At 41.6% G+C, this 21,958-nt stretch overlaps 1 protein-coding gene across 1 annotated transcript in view; it reads right to left on the reverse strand.

Annotated features, from left to right (window-relative positions):
* The window catches only part of LOC139464686 (cysteine-rich, acidic integral membrane protein-like), a 65,167-nt gene extending 43,602 nt beyond the window's left edge, over window positions 1-21,565 (reverse strand). Inside the window, exons 1-3 of the mRNA XM_071246204.1 lie at window positions 21,498-21,565; window positions 19,071-20,529; window positions 18,568-18,837 (exon numbers count right to left, since the gene is read on the reverse strand). Of these exons, the coding sequence (XP_071102305.1) occupies window positions 18,568-18,837; window positions 19,071-20,529; window positions 21,498-21,565 (1,797 nt within the window). The remainder of the gene's footprint in view (window positions 1-18,567; window positions 18,838-19,070; window positions 20,530-21,497) is intronic.
* Between the last annotated feature and the right edge of the window lie 393 nt (window positions 21,566-21,958).

The following is a 21,958-nucleotide window of genomic DNA, read 5'->3' on the forward strand; positions in this document are numbered from 1 at the left end:
AAAATGGCTATTTCGGAAATGTTCATTATGCCCTTCAGGGTTACCTCCCTTGCACCTAAAGGTACATTGTACATCGTTCCTATCCCTTGAATGTTATGCATTTAAGACAACACACCTCTGACCTTAAATCAACTAGGGTTTTGTTTTTTTCATTTTAAAGTGGATTATGATGGTTTTCAAATGAGATAAACTGAAATTTGGTGTGATGAAATTAAGAAGGTAGCGATGATTATGCTGCTGATGTTTATGATGATGATGATGTTTTTTGCGTATGATGATGATTATTGTTATGACTATGATGATGACTATGATGATGATGATAATGATGATGATGGTGTAGGTACATTTAAACTATGAATGTCGGCGTTATGTTCTAGACGGGTAGTAGCTCGTATGTGATATATTGGGTTTCCAGCTCCGCATTTCCTTTGCTGCTAAATGTCAGGCCAGTAATGAAGTAAAACCTGCGAACTATGGTCAAATATATCCTTTTCATATGTCAAACATCTTACCTGAACTTGTTAGAACCAGAAACTGTTTCCGACATAGTGGAGGTTGCTTAAAAGTTAATGGATACACATACGGTACGTGCTGTATTACAACTGTGACACTAAAGGCAGACAGAGAACCCATCGTTATACTTGGGTGAATACGAGCTATTCAACCCCTTTAAAGTCACCAAACAGGACACTGGTTGTGTTAGGCCTTCTTTTAAACAAGGGAAAGGTAAACATGTTATCATGTGCATATTATTATAAATATCGACTTTCAGTAACAAAGTACTCTCGATTTTTTCAATGATAATTTAAAAAAAAAAACGCCATAAGAATGTACTGTGGGACATAAACGAGTGAGTGAGTGAGTGAAGATGGTTTTACGCCGCTTTTAGCAATATTCCAGCAATATCACGGCGGGGGACAACAGAAATGGTCTTTAGTTGCCCCATGGTGTGTATTGGCCGATAAGCGTGATACTTGTTGTTATCCTGCCTGCGCCCTTTCGTTGCCCCATGATGTAAGCTGTGTATTGGTCGATACGCGTGATACTTGTTGTTATCCTGCCTGCGCCCTTTAGTTACCCCATGCTGTAAGCTGTGTATTGGCCGATAAGTGTGATACTTGTTGTTATCCTGCCTGCGCCCTTTAGTTACCCCATGGTGTAAGCTGTGTATTGCCTGATACGCGTGATACTTGTTGTTATCCTGCCTGCGCCCTTTAGTTACCCCATGCTGTAAGCTGTGTATTGGCCGATAAGTGTGATACTTGTTGTTATCCTGCCTGCGCCCTTTAGTTACCCCATGCTGTAAGCTGTGTATTGGCCGATAAGTGTGATACTTGTTGTTATCCTGCCTGCGCCCTTTAGTTACCCCATGCTGTAAGCTGTGTATTGCCCGATACGCGTGATACTTGTTGTTATCCTGCCTGCGCCCTTTCGTTGCCCCATGGTGTAAGCTGTGTATTGGCAGATAAGCGTGATACTTGTTGTTACCATGCCTGCGCCCTTTAGGTGCCCCATGGTGTAAGCTGTGTATTGGCCTATATGCGTCATACTTGTTGTTACCCTGCCTGCGGCCTTTAGTTGCCCCATGGTGTAAGCTGTGTATTGGCCGATAAGTGTGATACTTGTTGTTACCATGCCTGCGCCCTTTAGGTGCCCCATGGTGTAAGCTGTGTATTGGCCTATATGCGTCATACTTGTTGTTACCCTGCCTGCGGCCTTTAGTTGCCCCATGGTGTAAGCTGTGTATTGGTCGATAGGCGTGATACTTGTTGTTACCATTCCTGCGCCCTTTCGTTGCCCCATGGTGTAAGCTGTGTATTGGCGATAAGCATGATACTTGTTGTTACACTGCCTGCACCCTTTAGTTGCCCCATGGTGTAAGATGTGTATTTGCCGATAAGCGTCGAAGCATGTGCGTATCACTCCAGATCCAGTGAAATGAGGTGAAATGGGGTTTAACGTCGTGTCAAAAAAATTTGCAATTACATGTAGACGTGCAAGCACGTGTGTGTGTGTGTGTGTGTGTGTGTGTGTGTGTGTGTGTGTGTGTGTGTGTGTGTGGCTGCTTGTACTAGTCCAGACTGATGTCGTTTTTATAGTGCCAGTCCTCTGAGATACCATGCCGTCGTCTAACATGAATACCCTACTTAGACACAGCATACTGAATCCGAACCGACCAATCCTTGTTTAAGCCCCTTAATGCCGAGCTCCAGGACGGGTAACAACAAGTTCCATCTTTTAGCGTCTGATGCGGTTAAATATAAATTGTCAATGCAAGAGAATAGCCAGTCTAGATTATCCACCGAAACCAATTAAAAAGGGCAAAGGAACTGGAAATTGGCAGCAAGACCGCAAATGATTCTTATTGCCTCCTAAATACGTCTAAACCATGTCAAGGAGATGAGGCGTTAGATAAGAGCATCATTATCTCGCCATGATTGGAATCACAACACAAGATACATCTCCTGAGAAATGATAGTTTAGAGAAACCCATTTAGGCGAGATCTTCTTCACATTGACTGTGAATCCTCTTAATTTGATTTCTTACTTCTCAATATTAGATTTGTCAACGTGGTGCAGAACATTCTGTTGGTTGACATAAACAGTTGGTTGACATAGTTGTTTTCTCAAAACCTTTGGTCGTTGGTCGAAATATGAATAAAATATAATTAAACTGCAATTATCAGACTCAACCACCCACCCATCCTCTTAATCACTTACCAACCAACACACTCACTCACTCACTCACTCACTCACTCACTCACCCACTCACTCACTCACTCACCCACTCACCCACTCACTCACTCACTTATGACTAGTACGCCACAACCAGCAATACGGAATGAACTAACACATTTTAGGGGATGATGATATTTCCTGTAGGACCTGATCTTTTAATTACTAGCATATGAATTTTAGTTATTATATGTATATTGAGGAAACACACGTTTTGAAAAAATGTTTATAAAATTATCATAACCCTAAATGCAATATTTAATCCTTTTTACTTCACTATTTAAACAATCCATCTGCATCAGGCATTTCATTTGTATTCTTAAACGTTGCCTGAAACCATGTCAATCTACAAGTACCATGCGAGAATCGAACATGTATTTCGCCTGAATTCTCCTCATAATGTCAAGCGGAAGAAATGGCTATTTCGGAAATGTTCATTATGCCCTTCAGGGTTACCTCCCTTGCACCTAAAGGTGCATCGTTCATATCCCTTGAATGTTATGTATTTAAGACAACACACCTCTGTCCTTAAATCAACTAGGGTTTTTGTGGTTTCATTTTAAAGTGGATTATGATGGTTTTCAAATGACATAAACTTAAATTTAATTAAATTGATTCATTGTTTGTTCTATTTTGTTTGTTCAAATGATCATTTCCTTCAGTGGCTCTGTTTAGTTTACACATTTTGATAACACCTGATGTCATCACTGATTTTGAGTGATCCATTCATATAATTGCTGTTTACGTCCAATGCAATCTGTTTCGACAGATAATCGAGACTGATTATTCTCTGACGTTGACATTTCATATCTTCATACATCTTCCATTTCACACTACATTTTTTATCAAACATGTTTCGCCCTCGTCGGAAAGGAAGACCTGTTTATCTGAATGAGTTGTCTAAAAAATAATAACTTACATTTCAAGAACAGACCATCAACATATGCTATTCGTGGACATCACAGTTTTCAGTTTTCAGTTATCATTAATTCAAACATGAATGCTCGATTTTGATTGGCCAATCAGAGGTATCAAATCACAATAAAACCCCAATGACTAAAACAGCCCGTTTGACGGCGGCATTGCTAATATAACTAATAAATTTTTTTAAATAGTACTTCTTGTACAATCATTGTCGGTAGGCTTTTTTTAAATAATTGTATGTATAATTACAAAGTTGCGGTCACTACAATATTCAAAGTATGTGAGGCAATATATTTCCTTCAGAAAATACGATAAAAATCTACAAAGTGAATATATTCAAGTTTTGAGGACATTTTGGTGATTTTTTTTATATTCGACTGTGACGTCATTTCTTGTGTCACTTTGAGCGATATGACGTCATAATAGTCACGCGCGGTGCAGAACGAAACCTTTGCAAGGCGTGCTTATTTTTCTTTAGGGGTGCCCACCTCAAGTCAGCTAAAGAAGTTTCCGTGCTACATGCTTTCAGTGCCTGTCATAAGTACGTGTGAAGGATTACGGTGTACACAAACAGCTGGCCATATAGAGCGCCATATTTTGTTAAAGGCTATTGTCGGTGTTTCCATAAATTCTAATCGACAACCCTTTCAAAACACTGGACTCAACCCATGCCGCTTCATTCAATATAAGGGGGCACGGGTGGCCCATTCGTTTAAGGCGCCGCGATTCGCTGTGCAAAATTGCGTCCCTTGGGCACGCCAGAAACCTATGATTGTGGGTTCGAATCCCGGTTCGCCCCGATTATGTTTCTAGATTTGTCAGCACCATACCCGTGTTCTTGGGTTTCACCGAAGTGGTAAACGTCTGAGACCTACATCACTTCGGGCTTTCCTCCCAACATTAAGCTGACACGCCGCGATATAACTGGAATAATGTTAAAAGCGGCGTTAAACTCAACTCACTCACTCACTCACTCACTCACTCATTCAATATACTTGCTGACACCAAAGAGTTCGCGTTTTATTTAGCCATGGTAGAATTGAGATAAAGATACTGTTATCTGTAACCGCGCTAGATTTAACATTTGAAACCTCACGTTGAGCGTTCTGTCACCAAAATCAGGTTAACGCGGTTTAATCTACAGGTTACCTAGCTCTACATTAAAAACACAGTATATTTATCTCCTGAATGGGACAATCAGTGTTTCTTTTTTAGTGTGGATGAAAAAACATCCTTCTTGTACGTCGTCCGGTTACACAATGAACGGCCAACACCCTACGTATCACTCCTCTTTTTCAGTTGAGAAGCAAGGGATGTTTCAAAATGGTGTTTTCATGGATGGCGAAACAAACATTGTTATTCACCCTTCTCCGTACATTTTTTCGTGATATAATATATTTATACATTTTGCTTAAAATCCCAAGGAATGAGGGTTCAATGAAGCGCACATATAATATCAATTTGTCGTACAAGGAACAAGTCAGCCTTGGCTAATATGATTCAAACGAAAATGAAAAAGGTTTTCTTATCATTCCACATTATTCGACATAGTGTGGCATTAAAGTAATATAACCCAGGCGGCGAATATGTGCACTACTGTCTAACAAGTTGGAAGAATACTGCCCTATGTTCATAACAGGTGTTATCAAAGAGAATGTCCAGCATTTTAAATATTCTTGTCCCAGTTAACCTCTCAGATGACGTTTGCTTTCATTATTGTCCTGAACATTTGATGATAGAGTGAGTGAGTGAGTGAGTGAGTGAGTGAGTGAGTGGTTTTACGCCGCCTTTAGCAATATTCCGGCATATATCACGTCGGGGGCACCAGAAACCAGAAATGAGCTTCAGACTTTGTACCAGTGTGGGAAATAGACCCCGGGTCTTCGGCAAAGCGAATTATAACTGTAAATATTCATATTGCCACTACGTTTGGTGCTTATTGCCTCATGGATCAAAGAATTGTTCCTTCAGGTGAAATATATGTGCTGAAAACTTAATTGTTTTGACATATTTGATTTAGTTTTTTTTATGAAATTGCAAACATTCAAGCAAATCATTTGAGATTTTGAGAATGTACACGGTAATTCCGCTAGTCTTAAATACTTTCTGCGAATATGAACGTCCGTCCTTGATCGTATTAAGAAATATGGTTCATCTTTGAGACAGAGATTTGGTGTTTGGATCTTTGGAAGCCAATACAAACATATTCATCACTCTGTCTATAATTAGTGTTAATTTTAAATATAAACTGACGACCAAAAGAAACTGTACAACAAAATGAATTTGCCAAAAATATTAAAAACAAAAGTTCAAACTAAATCAATACAAAAAGCATCGTCCAAACACAACAATGCTCTCTGCAGAAAGTGATACACGTCTACGGCATGTTTTGTTTTGCGAAAAGGGTATACAAATAATACGGACGGCTTGTCAGACACTCACACTGATAACAAACAACCACAGAAATGCCACAACTCACACCCGAATAACGCGAGCAGGACCTGGGTATGAAACAGATTGGAGCCACCCATACCCACATTGCTTGAACTTTTGGTTGCTATGATTTGCTGAAACTATCCTGATGCAAAGTTACAGACAAACCGGGCAGACATCAGCCAGGACAAGGACAGGCTCGCCAAGGGTAACTACGCCCAATGAAGACCGGTATTTGCGTACTTTGCATCTTCGGAATCGATTCCTGACTGTGACATCATCAGCGACAAATGCCTAAGGGCATATGGTTAGTCGACACACAGTGGTCAGGCGCCTCAGGGCTCAGGGAATTAGGGCTAACAGGCCTTGCAGAGGACTGAGCCCGGGCTGTACGTCATAGGCAGCGATGTGACTGGCAGAGGGTCGTCTTCATTGATAAAAGCCGGTTCTGTCTGTTCAGAGTATGATGGAAGACAGCGTGTTTACCACCGAAAGGGAGAACAAACGACGGCATATCGCGTTTTACGGGGTCTTACCGAGGGGGTCTTCTGGTGTGAGAAGGAGTTTGTGGGCAGGAAAGAACACCACCGGTCATCGAAAAACGGAAATCTGGCAGCTCAGCGTTACATAGATGACATTCTTCGTCCGTTTGTCCTACCATTACTTCAACATCTACCACGTGGTATCCTTTATCAGCATGACAACTCCAGACTCCAGATCCCATACAGCCCGAATAGTACGGAACCGTGTGTTGCCGTGGCCTGCACCCTACCCAGACCTACATCACTTCGGGCTTTCCTCCCACATTAAGCTGACACATAATAATATATATTACGCATATAATATCGCTCCACCGCTTTGAGGGGTTGAGACGAAACACTCGGATTTGAAGTCTTCCGGCTGCAGATAGTTGAAATATGATTGAGAAGTATGTGGAAGAAAACATATGCGGAGGAGTATGATTTACCACAACCATATCCTTGATAGGCATTTAGAGGTTGCAAGAACATGAAAACATACTTCTTTTTTCTTTGAAATGACATTTGAGGACACCTGCTTTCCCCTCACTAGCAGTGAACATACTGAGTACACGTACTGAGTTAATCCTGTCACGTGTCTATTCCCAAATTGAAACAATGCATTAGCCCAGGAATGTGTATGTAAAATCCAACAAATAACCAACAAATGGTACACATTCAACAATTGTATTACAAAATTAACAACAGGGGTCAGGCTTCCGAGATAGGCCTAGAGTTAACACCTGGTTGAAGATGATCCTCACATGAAACCTGGCCTTGATGTAATGACGGATGAAATGTCTGACCAGCTTCAAGCACTTTCTACACAGTGCAAAACCAATCCAGTGTCACTTGAACATGACAGAATACTTACATATTTCCATAATTTGCAGGTTTACAGATAATTCGAGCATCTAGATATGATAACTTCCTCAAAACTGCTTACATTAAATAGTATTATATTCCTAACAACTAATCATTGTCCAAATACAATGCAATGAAATTCTCCTGAATCTCAACAGAAACAATGGAATACAGTTACAATAATTGTTTATCAATATATTACACGTCCACATAACAATACACGCACGCACGCACGCACGCACGCACGCACGCACGCACGCACACATACTCATATGTTTATGCAAGTTGTGATTAATGTACAAAGCTGTTACGAGGATGCCATCGTCAATTTGAGAAACACAATTATTTCTATTTCCTGCACGACTTTTTTACGCCTTGTGTTAAGCTGAAGAATAACAATTCAGAGGCTGAGCAGTTTCTCTATTCAAACTCAAATGCTGAAAGAGTTGAGTTTTACACCGCTTTGATAAGTATTTCAGAGTTTTAACAGGTTCCCGGTAACCAATGCAGGTCGTGAGGGTCGACAATATGGATGTCGGACGTCGCATGATCAGGCTCGTTGACTTTCCGGCGTGTCATCACACCCGACGGCTTCGGGCACTGTTAATTGTGACAATTACCGATATGTATGTCTGGTCTCCAGACTCGATTATATATGCACAGCGTCATGTAGTTGGGATAATGATGAGTACCTCGATAACCAACAAACAACCACACACAGCGTATCAGCTTTATGTCGAACCAATCACGGCGTGTCTGTTTTCTGGTGAACCAACACGGCGTGTCTGTTTTATGGCGAACCAACACAGCGTGTTAGCTTTATGTCGAACTATCCCGGCGGGTCAGATTTATGTCGAACCAATCACGGCGTGTCTGTTTTATGGCGAACCAACACGGCGTGTATGTTTTATGGCGAACCAACACAGCGTGTCTGTTTTAGAGCGAACCAATCACGGCGTGTCTGTTTTATGGCGAACCAACACGGCGTGTCTGTTTTATGGCGAACCAACACGGCGTGTCTGTTTTATGGCGAACCAGCACAGCATGTCAGCTTTATGTCGAACTATCCCGGCGGGTCAGATTTATGTCGAACCAAGCACGACTTGTCTGTTTTATGGCGAACCAACACAGCGTGTCAGCTTTATGTCGAACCAAGCACGACGTATCTATTTTATGGCGAAACAACACCTCGTGTAAGCTTTATGGCAAACCAACACGTCGTGTAAGTTTCATGTCGAACCAAGTACGGCGGGTCAGAGTTATGTCGAACCAACACGGCGGATCAGTTTTATGTCGAACCGAGCTCGGCGCTTCGGCTTTATGTGGGAGAAAGGTTGAAAGTGAAAGATGAAATCCACTGTTACTGAAGCCTGATGATAGTGCACACTTTTAAACGAAGGTCGGGACAAAATATCAAATATTTCGACAAGACACCATGGGTCAGATGTAAGCCATGTGGTGCCTGTCTTTTCGTTTGTGCATAGTCAGAAATCAACCACAGTCGACAAATTATCAAAGAGACCTTATCTCGGAAAAAAAAAATATTTTCACCTCCCACCATATGTATACAGATGGCGCATTCCATATCCATGAATTATTCTTCAGAATTGGTCAATTTGAAATCAAAGAAACAACTAAATTTTATTAGTTTCAGACTTTGATCTTACCATGGAAATTCATGGCATTCGATATCCAAAATTATAAATCTTGCAAATGGAAACCTTTAATATCGTACGAGGCAATATAACGTTTGTGTCTGGAAATTAATGTACAGACAACACCCCCGCATGGAGCGCTTTCAATTACTCCATTACGTTTCATTGCATATCTTTACATGATAGAAGCATTCGAAGAAGGGGCAACGGTAGCGTTTACTAAAGTACAGATATCGAGCTGGACCGCCTCCGTGGTCTAGTGGTAGAGCGTCCGCCTGGAGAGCAGAAGGTCCGGGGTTCAAACCCCGGCCGTGTCATACCAAAAGACGTTAAAAGATGGTACTTTTTGTTACCCTGTCCGGCGCTCGGCATTAAGGGGCTAAAACAAGGACTGGTCGGCTCGGAGTTAGTATACTGTGTCTGGGTGGGATATTCATGTTAAACTGCGGCATGGTATCTCAGTGAGCTAGCACTATAAATCGGCATCAGTCCGGACTAGTACAAGCAGCCACACAAACACACACACGTACATGCTCATCGCTATATATGTGCAATAATCTTGACCGCGACGTTAAACCCCATTTCACCTCACCTCACAAATATCGACCTCACAATAAAGCATGATGTATCGGGCTGAGGCCAAATATTCGTTTACACCTGGTGTCATCACTTTTTGATTGTGATTCATAGAGTCGGAATGGTACACTGGTAGCAATTTGTTATGATGGTTTTACAGCTGGATATTTTACATAAGATTAACCTTTTCGCGAACACCTGGCGTCCTTGCTGAACTTGAATAACACATTCATATAACCGTCACCGCTAGTTTGCCTTTTTACGTCCGATGGGATCTTTTTGAGATATTTGAGACTGATTATTCTCTGGATTTGACGTTTTAAATTTAAGACACTTGTACACGTACAAGTTTAATAAAATCATTAACAAAATTAAATGTTGCGAAATTAAATTTAAAACATGCACTTTCATTTCACTGGAAATTGTGTTTTCTAAGTATATTTATTTATCAATGACATACCTTCGTTTTGGTTTCTTAATCAGATCATTCAAAAAGAAATGTTTAGAATTCTGTGACGTTTTCCAACGATGGAAGACGTTTACTGCACACATTTCTGATTAACGCAGAAAAGATCAAGAAAATCGAAGGGTTTCCGTTGAGCAAATAAATTGACTATAAAATATATATGAGTTCAATACCACGACTTGCCCTTTATTATTGGATCCGCTCCGTGGTCCAGTAGCAGAGCGTCCGCCTGGAGAGCGGAAGATCCGGGGTTCGAACCCCCGTCGCGTCATACCAACATACGTTAAAAGATGGTACTTGTTATTACCCTGCCTGACGCTTGGCATTATGGATATAAAACAAGGGCTGGTTGGGTTATAGTGAGTGAGTTGGGTTTAACGCCGCTTTTAACAGTATTCAAGTTATATCACGGCGTGTCAGCTTAATATGGGAGAAAAGCCCGAAATGATGTAGGGCTCAGACGTTTACCACTTCGGTGAAACCCACGAGCACGGGTATGGTGCTGACAAACCTAGAAACATAATCGGGGCGAACCGGGATTCGAACCCACAATCATAGGTTTCTGGCGTTCCCAAGGGACGCAACTCTGCACAGCGAATCGCGGCGCCTTAGACGAGTGGGCCACCCGTGCCCCCTGGTCGGGTTATAGACTGTATGCTCTGTCTGAAAGGGGTAACCATGGTAAACTACGTCACGATATTTCAGTGGGCTAGCAGTAAAAAAACGACATTAGTCCGGACTAGTACAAGAAATATCACACACACACACACACACACACACACACACACACACACACACACACACACACACACACACACACACACACACACACACACACACAAACACACACACACACACACACACACACACACACACACACACACACACACTAAGTGATAATGGATGGGACAATGGTTTGCATGATGCCATCAAAGTATTAATAGAAACTGGAAATACAATAACCGAGCATTCCAGATCTTCGTGTACGGTTAACATACAACGCTGATTTCAAACGTATTGGTGGGTTTTTTTTTGCGAATTTTGTACCAAAATCCTCTGAGATACATGAACTGCAATTGCTTTAAAGTCACTTCACGTTTTCAAACCACTTAAGACATTTCATGTTCGTTCGGTTTGGATATGGGCTTTGTGTGCACCATTGTTATCAAAATATTTACACTATGTTTCATAAACTGTAAGAGGTTCTTTGAAATTTGACAACACGGGTCACCGGCAAGTATACCACACACGCAGGTATAGCATCTCCACCCCTGATAATTACTGGGGTGTCCCCGTGTCAAACACCGTGCCGGACCACGCCCAACAACAACAATAGCATTAGTTCATGGGGCTGAAAACTGTACAGGACTTAATGGGAGGTATTCAAAGAATTTCCATGCAATAACGTCGTGAACGATGAGTTGACACGGGGACATGTACGTGGTAGTCGCGAGGTTGTCGACCTCACCATCACTAGGCGGAACAGAAGACGATAGCTTATGTTTCAAAGTACTGTGTCACCATATGATTAATATCACTGGCCACGTAGTTCATGAGAGCGTGTGTGTACGTGGCTGTTCGGGGGCTGGAGTTCGCTGTGCATAGTTGCGTCATGTACGCGTCCCAGAAACCTATGTTGAGGGTTCGAATCCAAGTTCGCTATGCATATGTTTTGAGGCGTGTCTGCAATATACTCGTTCTTGTTGCTTTCACCAAATTTCTAACGTCTTTAATGTCATTCATGGACGGATACGACATTGACGACCGTGTATCATGCGCGACTCGTTTCCATTTAATGCATTGTTATACTTGTCAATGTATTATTTGTTTCTTTAAAAAACAATTATTTCTCGTTAAATATTAGATCGTTTAATTAAACGTTTTAAAATAATTTTGAAAAATATCTATTGAACTATTTTGTCTGATCTTGGCATTACGTGTATACTCTACTTCCTTATAAAACCTAACAAATTATTCCAAATATTTATTTTTATGATTTTTAGATTTTAGTTTTGACAGATGCAATAATATCATAATGATGTATGGTCTCTGATCATGGGCATAAAGCAAGTTTCGCTTACTGACTCATCTTTTTATTCTGGTTCAATATTGAACATCGGGATTTCACACCCCACTAACGTTTGGCTCGTCAGAATTCTCAAGACACACGAACGAAAATATGAGATGATAAACATTAAGGCCTCGAGGTCCGTAACGTACATGTACACCTCGCTATATACATAACGATATTGTTTCCACTGTAAACAAGCAAAGCCTTTTATCCGTGTTAATTTGGTGTGACGGTACTTTGTTGTGTTTGACCTGTGACCTTTAGCATTCACTGCGTAACTCATTGACAGCGACACCTGAGAACTGCTTCCGGAATGGACAATGGCAGAAGCAGCGGGCGGGACCGCCAACTTACTATTCTAAAAACCCTACAATAAGTTGCAAAGAAAACAGAGCTATCCTCTAATCCAGCTTACAAGATGACCTTAACCGCCACAGGGAAAATGCGGATACGGGGATTTTTGGCCCACCCTCTACAGGGAGTTTTCTTTTCTTAATGACGTCACAATTCACACGGTGACGTAAAACACGATTGATCTGTTTAGTGAATAAAGGTCATCTATGAGAGCATCGCCGGGGGGGAGCCAGGCAGGCCTATATCAACTTCTCTCCTCACGGAGACGGACGTTCTCTGACGCAAGATAGCCGGTTCAGGCGGAGGGATCACGAGCTTGGGATTAACCTTTAACCTGTGCAGGCCAGAATCAAATTTAAGCATGACTGAAAGGTTTTGACCTTGGCATTGGGCCGGTTACTTCCAGTAATGATATTCTATTAGTCAAGGACTAGATGTAAATGCACTAATGCACTTTCAATACCAGTCAAGGACTAGATGTAAATGCACTAATGCACTTTCAATACTAAGCACATTTGGAACAAACCGATCTCGCCGGAAAGACAGAAATTACGTTCAGATCTCAGTCTATGTTTTATATATATATATGTAGTTGAGAATTCAATACGTTTATATACTGCAGCGAGCGAGCGAGTCGAGCCAGACAAATGGTTAGGCCTGTAAAAGTGGCGTATCTCGTGAAGATGATCTGTTTCTGTCACACCCATTTCTGGGCGAAGATAACGGGATCGGGTGGTCAGGCGCGCTGATTTGGTTGACGCATGTCATCGTGTGCCAAACCTGACACAATGATCCTGATCGATGCTCCTGATGTCAATCACTGGATTGTCTGGTCCAGACTCAATTATTTTACAGACCGCCGTCATATAGCTGGAATATTGCTGCGTGCGGCGTTAAACAAACAAACAACCACACTACTCACCCATTTCTACCCAATGTATTATCTTTTAAGGCCGCCGAACCGTTCATCACTATAGTTTCGTTAGGGGGCACGGGTGGCCCAGTCGTCTAAAGCGCCGCGATTCGTTGTGCAGAGTTGCGTCCCTTGGGCACGCCAGAAACCTATGATTGTGGGCTCGAATCCCGGTTCGCCCCGATTATGTTTCTAGGTTTGTCAGCACTATACCCGTGCTCGTGGGTTTCGTCGAAGTGGTAAACGTCTGAGACCTGCATCACTTCGGGCTTTCCTCCCATATTAAGCTGACATGCCGTTATATAACTGGAATACTTTTAAAAGCGGCGTTAAACCCAACTCACTCACTATAGTTTCGTCAAGGAAGCGACGTCCCCAACTCCACATTTCTTTCTCTCGTTCCTATGAAGTTTAAGTGAACTGCTATCTTTAGCATCGCCTATTTTGGATTGAACACTAAACACAGCTATGGTGGCGAATGTGTCCAGGGTAGAAGGGAGATATAATACCCTGGACGATCAAGGATGGTTTTAGCACTCTGGCGAAACTCCGCTGTGAACCTGACCTTTGCTATCAACAACTTGTTTAAAGGAAACCTGTCCTTAGGGATATAGGCTTGTAATATCATCTCTGAAATATCACTGATATTCAGCAATGAAGTCATATCATTTTCACCGCTATTTTTCATTTGCAGTGAAACCTGTTAATCCCTGGCGATGACGTTATATTTTAACGAAAAGGATGAAAGGTTAGGACAACCCACAATGTATCCACGAGGGCATCAATATCTAGTTTCCATCATATAAAGGGATTGTTGTATTATATATATTTCAAGAGGGCCGGAGATAGAGTGAAGTGTGATTGATACAGCAGTATCACACACACGTGTGTTCAACTGTCCCCTTTACTCTGACAATTTTGAAATTTGTGATGTAACAAGTGCCGTCTGAAGATTTTCACGATTTTCTACAGAATTATAACTCAGTCAGCTTCTTGTTTTGGACAATGAGTGAGTGAGACTTGCCCTTGCATGTGTTTGTGATGGGTGCCACCCTTGGGGAAGGTTAGGCCCGCCCTTTTTTGCGAACACCTGGTATCATCACTACCTGATAGTGATTCATAAACACATGCTCGTGATGTAGTCGGAATCGTTCAGTCGACTCTACTTTATACAGAGATTTCTGTTGGATATGGAAAGGGTTTTGTCGCTTTATTCACGGGTTTTGATTGTATTACAGACTGAGTAATTTATTTAGAGACCTCCGATGTGTTTCAGGTCATAGAAGCTCACGAGCACATGTATGGTGCAGAAAAATCAAATATCATTGTTGGGGCAAATCTGAGGTGAGGTGAGGTGAAATGGGGTTGAACGTCGCGTCCAAGATTATTGCACTTATATAGCGATGTGCATGTACGGGTGTGTGTTTGTGTGGCTGCTTGTACTAGTCCGGACTGGTGCCGATTTATAGTGCTAGCTCACTGAGATACCATGCCGCAGTTTAACATGAATACCCCACTCAGACACAGTATACTGACTCCGAGCCGACCAGTCCTTGTTTTAGCCCCTTAATGCCGAGTGCCAGACAGGGTAACAACAAGTACCATCTTTTAACGTCTTTTGGTATGACGCGGCCGGGGATCGAACCCCGGACCTTCCGTTCTCCGGGCGGACACTCTACTACTAGACCACGGAGGCGGACTGGGGCGAACCTGAAAGTCGAACCCGCAATCACAGGACTTTGGCACGCACGGGATACTCTACTCTGAATTGGAGAGTGCGGGTCCGTCGACGACTCAGTAAACTACGGTTATAGAGAACTCAAAGGGACTACTAATTTTAGTTCGTTATAACCGTAGTTCGTTATAAGTACATATACAGCATGACTACAGCAAGTAGTCGGGACCAAAAAGTAAGTTCGTTGTATCCGCCAGTTCGTTATAAGCGTGTTCGTTATAACCGTAGTTTACTGTAGTACTACATCTACCGTATATATTGTTACCTACGATATCTGCTGGTTGTCCACGTGTAAATCATAAAGACACCTTTGTCCGGTAACAGGTTTTGATGTGTTTTTTGTTTGTTCGTTTCTTTCTTTCTTTCTTTTTTTAACTGGTTAACGGGTCATCACTCGTACACGTATGCCTGGAGGGGTATATATGTTTTGCCGATATTTCTCAGACAAAGATATTTTTTTTGAACGACGTAATTCAACGTGTTAAACATAATATGCCTTGAATTGTGATTGTTAAAGATAATAGTGCTTCACTGTGATTGTTATAGATAATAATGCTTGATTGTGATTGTTATAGATAACAGTGCTTGAATGTGATTGTTATAGATAACAGTCGTTAATTGTGATGGTTACAGATGACTGTCCCTGATTGTGATGGATATAGATAACAGTGCTTGATTGTTATTGGTATAGGTTACAGTTCTTGATTGTGATTGATATCGATAACAGATCTTGATTCTTATTGCAATCGATAACAGTGCTTTGATTGTGATTGTTATAGATCTCAGTGCTTGATTGTTATTGGTATAGGTTACAGTGCTTGATTGTGATTGGGTTTGGTAACAGTGCTTGATTGTGATTGTTATAGATACCAGTGCTTGATTGTGATTGGTTTTGGTAACAGTGCTTGATTGTGATTGTTATAAATATCAGTGCTTGATTGTTATTGGTATAGGTTACAGTGCTTGATTGTGATTGGTTTTGGTTACAGTGTTTGATTGTGATTGTTATAGATATCAGTACTTGATTGTGATTGTTATAGATACCAGTGTTTGATTGTTATTGGCCTAGGTTACAGTGCTTGATTGTGATTGGTTTTGGTTACAGTGTTTGCTTGTGATTGTTATATATATCAGTGCTTGATTGTGATTGTTATAGATACCAGTGCTTGATTGTGATTGGTTTTGGTTACAGTGCTTGATTGTGATTGTTACAGATAACAGTGTTTGGGTAGACTGTAGAGAACATCTAATTAAAACTAAATAAACTCAACAGTGAATTCTTCTCGAGGCAAGGGAGACGTTAATGGTCCATTTTTCACCTTTACTGAACTAGGCTGGAATTTTGGAGTTATATTTTGCCTGGACTAACGAGTCTATGCATAGTCGAATCACAATCGCGGTATGACCTCGACATATAGTTCGTAAACTGCCGTGCAGATTTCGGTCGATTGCAGGATTTGCAAAACATGAGTATCGTCAACTCGGCGTTGACAGATATTTTCCAAATTGTTCCATGTTTTTAATCAAGGTGTTCAAATGATTTGATGCACCTAGCGGTGTCAAACCCATTCTATCACAATATAAGTCTTGAATATCAATCAGGTCGTCTTGACAGGGCACCGCCATTTTGTTTGAAGCAAATGCAAGTAATATGATAGATGGAATCTGATTGGTCAATATGAGGGACATAGAAGGGACATAACTCGTGAGCACCACTTGTCGCTCCGATGGAGCCACGAAATTCTAGCCTAGTTCGGAAAGGGTGGAAACTGGATTTTAATAGTCAGGTAACTCCCTTTCCTAGGGAAGATGCCCGTAGCACTGCCATTCATAAGATGGGATTGTTTCTTGCTGAACGTCGCAAGTACTCCTGCCATATACCACGGCGGCCTGTAAACTAAGTCTTGGCCAGGTAATCCAGGTTTAGTGGACCCGCAAATCCAGCAACACGTCAACGCGTTTAATGATTTCTTTGAAACGTTCGCTGTTCAATAAAACTTTCGACGAAAAACTGATAAAATGCAATGTTGCCAAACCGTTACCAACTAACACAAATATCCCCGCCATGTTCCAATTCTATATACTACACAGGAATTTGCCATTTTATAACAGCAAGAGAACACATCATGTCAATGGCATATTGAACCATCTGAAAACCAATTATTAAAATATTTGAATCAGTGTTTCCAGGCAAGTGGGAAATAATACTTTTCCCGGTTAAAAAAATAATAATTAGTCTCCGTGCCTCAATATGTTTTATTTGTGAACTCAGACTATAATTAAGTTATGTGTATCGTTAGAATATTAAGCACAAACGTCCACGCACCTGCATGACTTAAGAACTTCTTATCTTACGACGGGCGTATTTATCTCTGTGATTTTGTAAAATGTCAAAGGATTGCTCCATAAGATGAAGGGCACTGTTACTGCGTCTGTGCATACACGATTGGACAATTAACATTACTGTCAGGGAACTATATAGCCATAAGGCATTGAATGTCAGTGATCTTAAGCTTTGATTCATACTTTGAAGATATAAATAGTGATCTATACGATGTGTTCGCTCGACCGCCTTCCGCCCACACGCCAGGATCTGTCCTGGAATCGGGACGCTACATTCGTCACCACTCGTCCCTTTCCGTGTGCATTCGGCTTGTGTCGGAATGACGCCATTGGCTATGCGTCGCTGTGTGTGACGGTTGAGAGTGCAGTCAAGCCCGTTAAGCTGATCTACAGTCCTGGGGGGGGACTGTTGAGAGTGTTTATGTAGATTCATTTAGCGTTTTATCCGGCTCCACGCGGAACTCGTAAAAATCCGGGTTCAGAATTGTCGACTAACGTTGATCCTTTTTGATCCTTGTGACTAACAGGATAGGGTGGTCAGGCTTCCTGACTTGGTCACCGTATCCCAATTGCGGAGATCGATGGTCATGATGTCAATCACTGGATTGTCTGGTCCAGACTCGACTATGTACAGAGCGCCGTCATAAAGATGGAATATTGCTGAGTGCGACATTGAGCAACAAAGAAAACAAAGAAAAAAAACAACTTACGATAAGCATTGTAGTACCTAACGACAAGCATTGCTTGTTTAAGATGAATTCTCACCTAGATCTCCATGAGTCACCTATGTGGAATAATAAAACAGCAGATAATGTTTATACTGACACCATACCCCGACGGAGTGGATCGTTGTTCCCAATATTACTCACTGGATATGGGGTCCAGACTGGACTGTATACAGGCCGCCGCCATGTGGTTAGAATATTGCTGAGTGTGGCGTTAAACAACACACAAACAAACACATGTAAATTATTAGTACTGTTCTGAAGCCAAGCTCGGTGGTAGCGTTGGTGATGGTTGTGTTGGTTGTGTTGGAGGTGTTGGTGGTGTTGGTTGTGTTTGTGGTCTTGATGGTCTTGATGGTGTTGGTAATGTTGGTGGTATTGGTGGTGTTGGTGGTATTGGTGGTGTTGTTGGTATTGGTGGTGTTGGTTGTGTTGATGGTGTTGGTTGTGTTGGTGGTGTTGATGGTGTGCGTAGTGATGGTGGAGTTGGTAATGTTGGTAATGTGGGTGGTGCTGGTGATGCTCTTGGTGTTGTTGGTACTGGTGTTGTTGTTGGTATTGGTTGTGTTGGTTGTGTTGGTGGTGTTGGTATGTAAGTGGTGTTGGTTGTGTTGGTAATTGTGTTGGTGATGGTATTGGTAATGTTGGTTTGTTGGTAATGTTGGTAATGTTGGTGGTGTTGGTGGTGTTGGTAATGTTCTTGGTGTTGTTGGTATTGGTAATGTTGGTAATGTTGGTGGTGTTGGTATGTAATTGCTGTTGGATGTGTTGGTAATGCTGATGATGTTGGTAATGTTGGTGTAATGTTGGTGGTGTTGGTAATGTTGGTAACGTTGGTGGTGTAGATGGTGTTGGCAATGTTGGTGGTTTTGGTGGTGTTGGTGGTGTTGGTAATGTTGGTAACGTTGGTGGTGTTGGTGGTGTTGGTAATGTTGATAATGTTGGTGGTGTTGGTGGTGTTGGTAATGTTGGTGGTGTTGGTAATGTTGGTAATGTTGGTGGTGTTGGTGGTGTTGGTAATGTTGGTGGTGTTGGGGATGTTGGTGGTGTTGGTGGTGTTGGTAATGTTGGTAATGTTGGTAATGTTGGTGGTGTTTCTGGTGTTGGTGGTGTTGGTAATGTTGGTGGTTTTGGTGGTGTTGGGGATGTTGGTGGTGTTGCTGGTGTTGGTGGTGTTGGTAATGTTGGTGGTGTTGGTAATGTTGGTAATGTTGGGGATGTTGGTGGTGTTGCTGGTGTTGGTAATGTTGGGAGTGTTAGTAATGTTGGTGTTGTTGGTGGTGTTGGTAATGTTGGTGGTGTTGCTGATGTTGGTAATGTTGGGGGTGTAGTTAATGTTGGTAATGTTTGTGGTGTTGGAGATGTTGGGGGTGTAGGTAATGTTGGTAATGTTGGTGGTGTAGGTAATGTTGGTAATGTTGGGGGTGTAGGTAATGTTGGGGTAGTAGGTAACGTTGGTAATGTTGGTAATGTTGGTGGTGTTGGAGAAGTTGGTGGTGTTGGTGGTGTTGGTAATGTTGAAGGTGTAGGTAAGGTTGGTAATGTTGGTGGTGTTGGAGAAGTTGGTGGTGTTGGTGGTGTTGGTTATGTTGTTGGTGGTGTTGGAGATGTTGGTGGTGTTGGTAATGTTTGGGGTGTTGGTGGTGTTGGTAATGTTGGTGGTGTTGGAGATGTTTGTGGTGTAGATAATGTTGGTAATGTTAGGGTTGTTGGTAACGTTGGTAATGTTGGTGGTGTTGGTAATGTTGGTGGTGTTAGTAATGTTGGTGGTGTTGGTAATGTTGGTGGTGTTGGTAATGTTGGAGGTGTTGGGGGTGTTGGTAATGTTGGAGATGTTGGTGGTGTTGGTTGTGTTGGAGATGTTTGTGGTGTAGGTAATGTTGGTAATGTTGGTGGTGTTGGTAATGTTGATGATGTTGGTAACGTTGGTAATGTTGGTGGTATTGGTGGTGTTGGTGATGTTGATGGTGTTGGTAACGTTGGTAGTGCTGATAATGACGGTGGTGTTGGTAATGTTGGTAATGTTGGGGGTGTAGGTAATGTTGATGATGTTGGTAACGTTGGTAATGTTGATGCGCTTGGTGATGTTGGTGGTGTTAGTAATGTTGGTATTGTTGGTGATTTTGGTAATGTTGGGGGTGTAGGTGGAATTGGTAATGTTGATAACGTTGGTAATGTTGGTAATGTTGGAAATGTTGGTAATGATGGTATTATCACTGTTTGACAATGTTTCAGAAACACATTCTGATTATAGTTGGAATTGAAGAATTGACTCTGCGTTCAGCGGTGACATCTTGTGATTTATGTAGATTTATGGTTTTGTCGCTTTTATTGATCATAACATATATGGCTGGTGATAAAGAGGACGTACGTTTTTTCTTGAGACAGAACATTCATAATCCAACCCATCTACATAAATAAGCCTTCGTGAAATATTTTTCTTCTTCATCAGCCGGGTAAGCCTACATCAACTCAGCTCAACATTTGAATAAGCCGTTAAATGCAAGTGCATGTTAGTTGTCGTATATGAATTAACAATCCTGACAGACAATCTGTCTCAAGGGTAGCTTCGTGGTTAAGACCGAAGACCTGGGTTCGATTCCCCATATGGGTACAATGTGTGAAGCCTATTTCTGGTGTCCCCCGACGTGATATTGCTGCCATATTGCTAAAAGCGGCGAAACCTATATTCACTCACTCACTGTCTCAAGTGCATAAACACATTAAAAAGAGTTCTGATTTCACTAATCCCCCGAGGGACAATGGAAAGGCTAGAGGTAAAAGTGGTAGCCATTGATGTCGAAAACGCGAGTTCGATTCCCGACTCTATGTAACCAATTTCTGGTTTTCCTAGGATTATATGTAGAGAATATTGCTAAGAACTAGACCCATAAGAGCTCCTCCCATATCGTGCAGTTATACATATATCTAAAATTATGTTCGATACAGCGTTCTTTTTGCTTACAGTGTATGTTGAACATGTTTCTTTATATTGCTTGAGGACACCATATGTTAAAACATCTATATGAAAGGGTAAAACAATAGGTTCTTTTTATCCGTTTTATCCGTTACAATACAATATGTTTCCTTTGAGGTTACCAATTACCATACACTGCCCGGTCAATCGATCTACTGGATGAATGCTGCTCCCATTTTGCCGAATCCATTCATAAAAAAAACAGACGTTGAGAAATCCTCGATGAGGGACCCGATAGCACTTAGGTTCCCGAGCCACGATGAGCTGTAAGCCATCGCCGTGCATGGCGCCAGAGCGATCAACCACGTCTCTATTCAGACAATATCAGCTTAGCCTCGTAACCGCCATAGTGTATTCCTTCATTATTTACGGCTTTGAATAAAATGTTCAGTTGGACTTTGCGTGCCCATAGCCAATTACTTAGGAGCATACAGAGATGCTACTTTTTTTTTAAAATTCAAACGTTTTAAACCCTTTGAAACGTGGTTTCGTTGCAGGTTCTCTTCGACAAAAAGGAAAGACAAAGTTAATGCAAACTTCTGTTTTTGCATAAATCCTAATTTATAAAATACGTTTTCAACATTTCAGAATTGGTTTCTTACGTAGCATTTAAATGAAAATGGAAATTAAGTTGATTGTTGAATTAGCCCTATTATCCGAATGAAACT

The sequence above is a fragment of the Haliotis cracherodii genome, unplaced genomic scaffold (genome assembly GCF_022045235.1).
Source record: "Haliotis cracherodii isolate W230 unplaced genomic scaffold, xgHalCrac1.p SCAF_17, whole genome shotgun sequence".
Classification (NCBI taxonomy): domain Eukaryota; kingdom Metazoa; phylum Mollusca; class Gastropoda; order Lepetellida; family Haliotidae; genus Haliotis; species Haliotis cracherodii.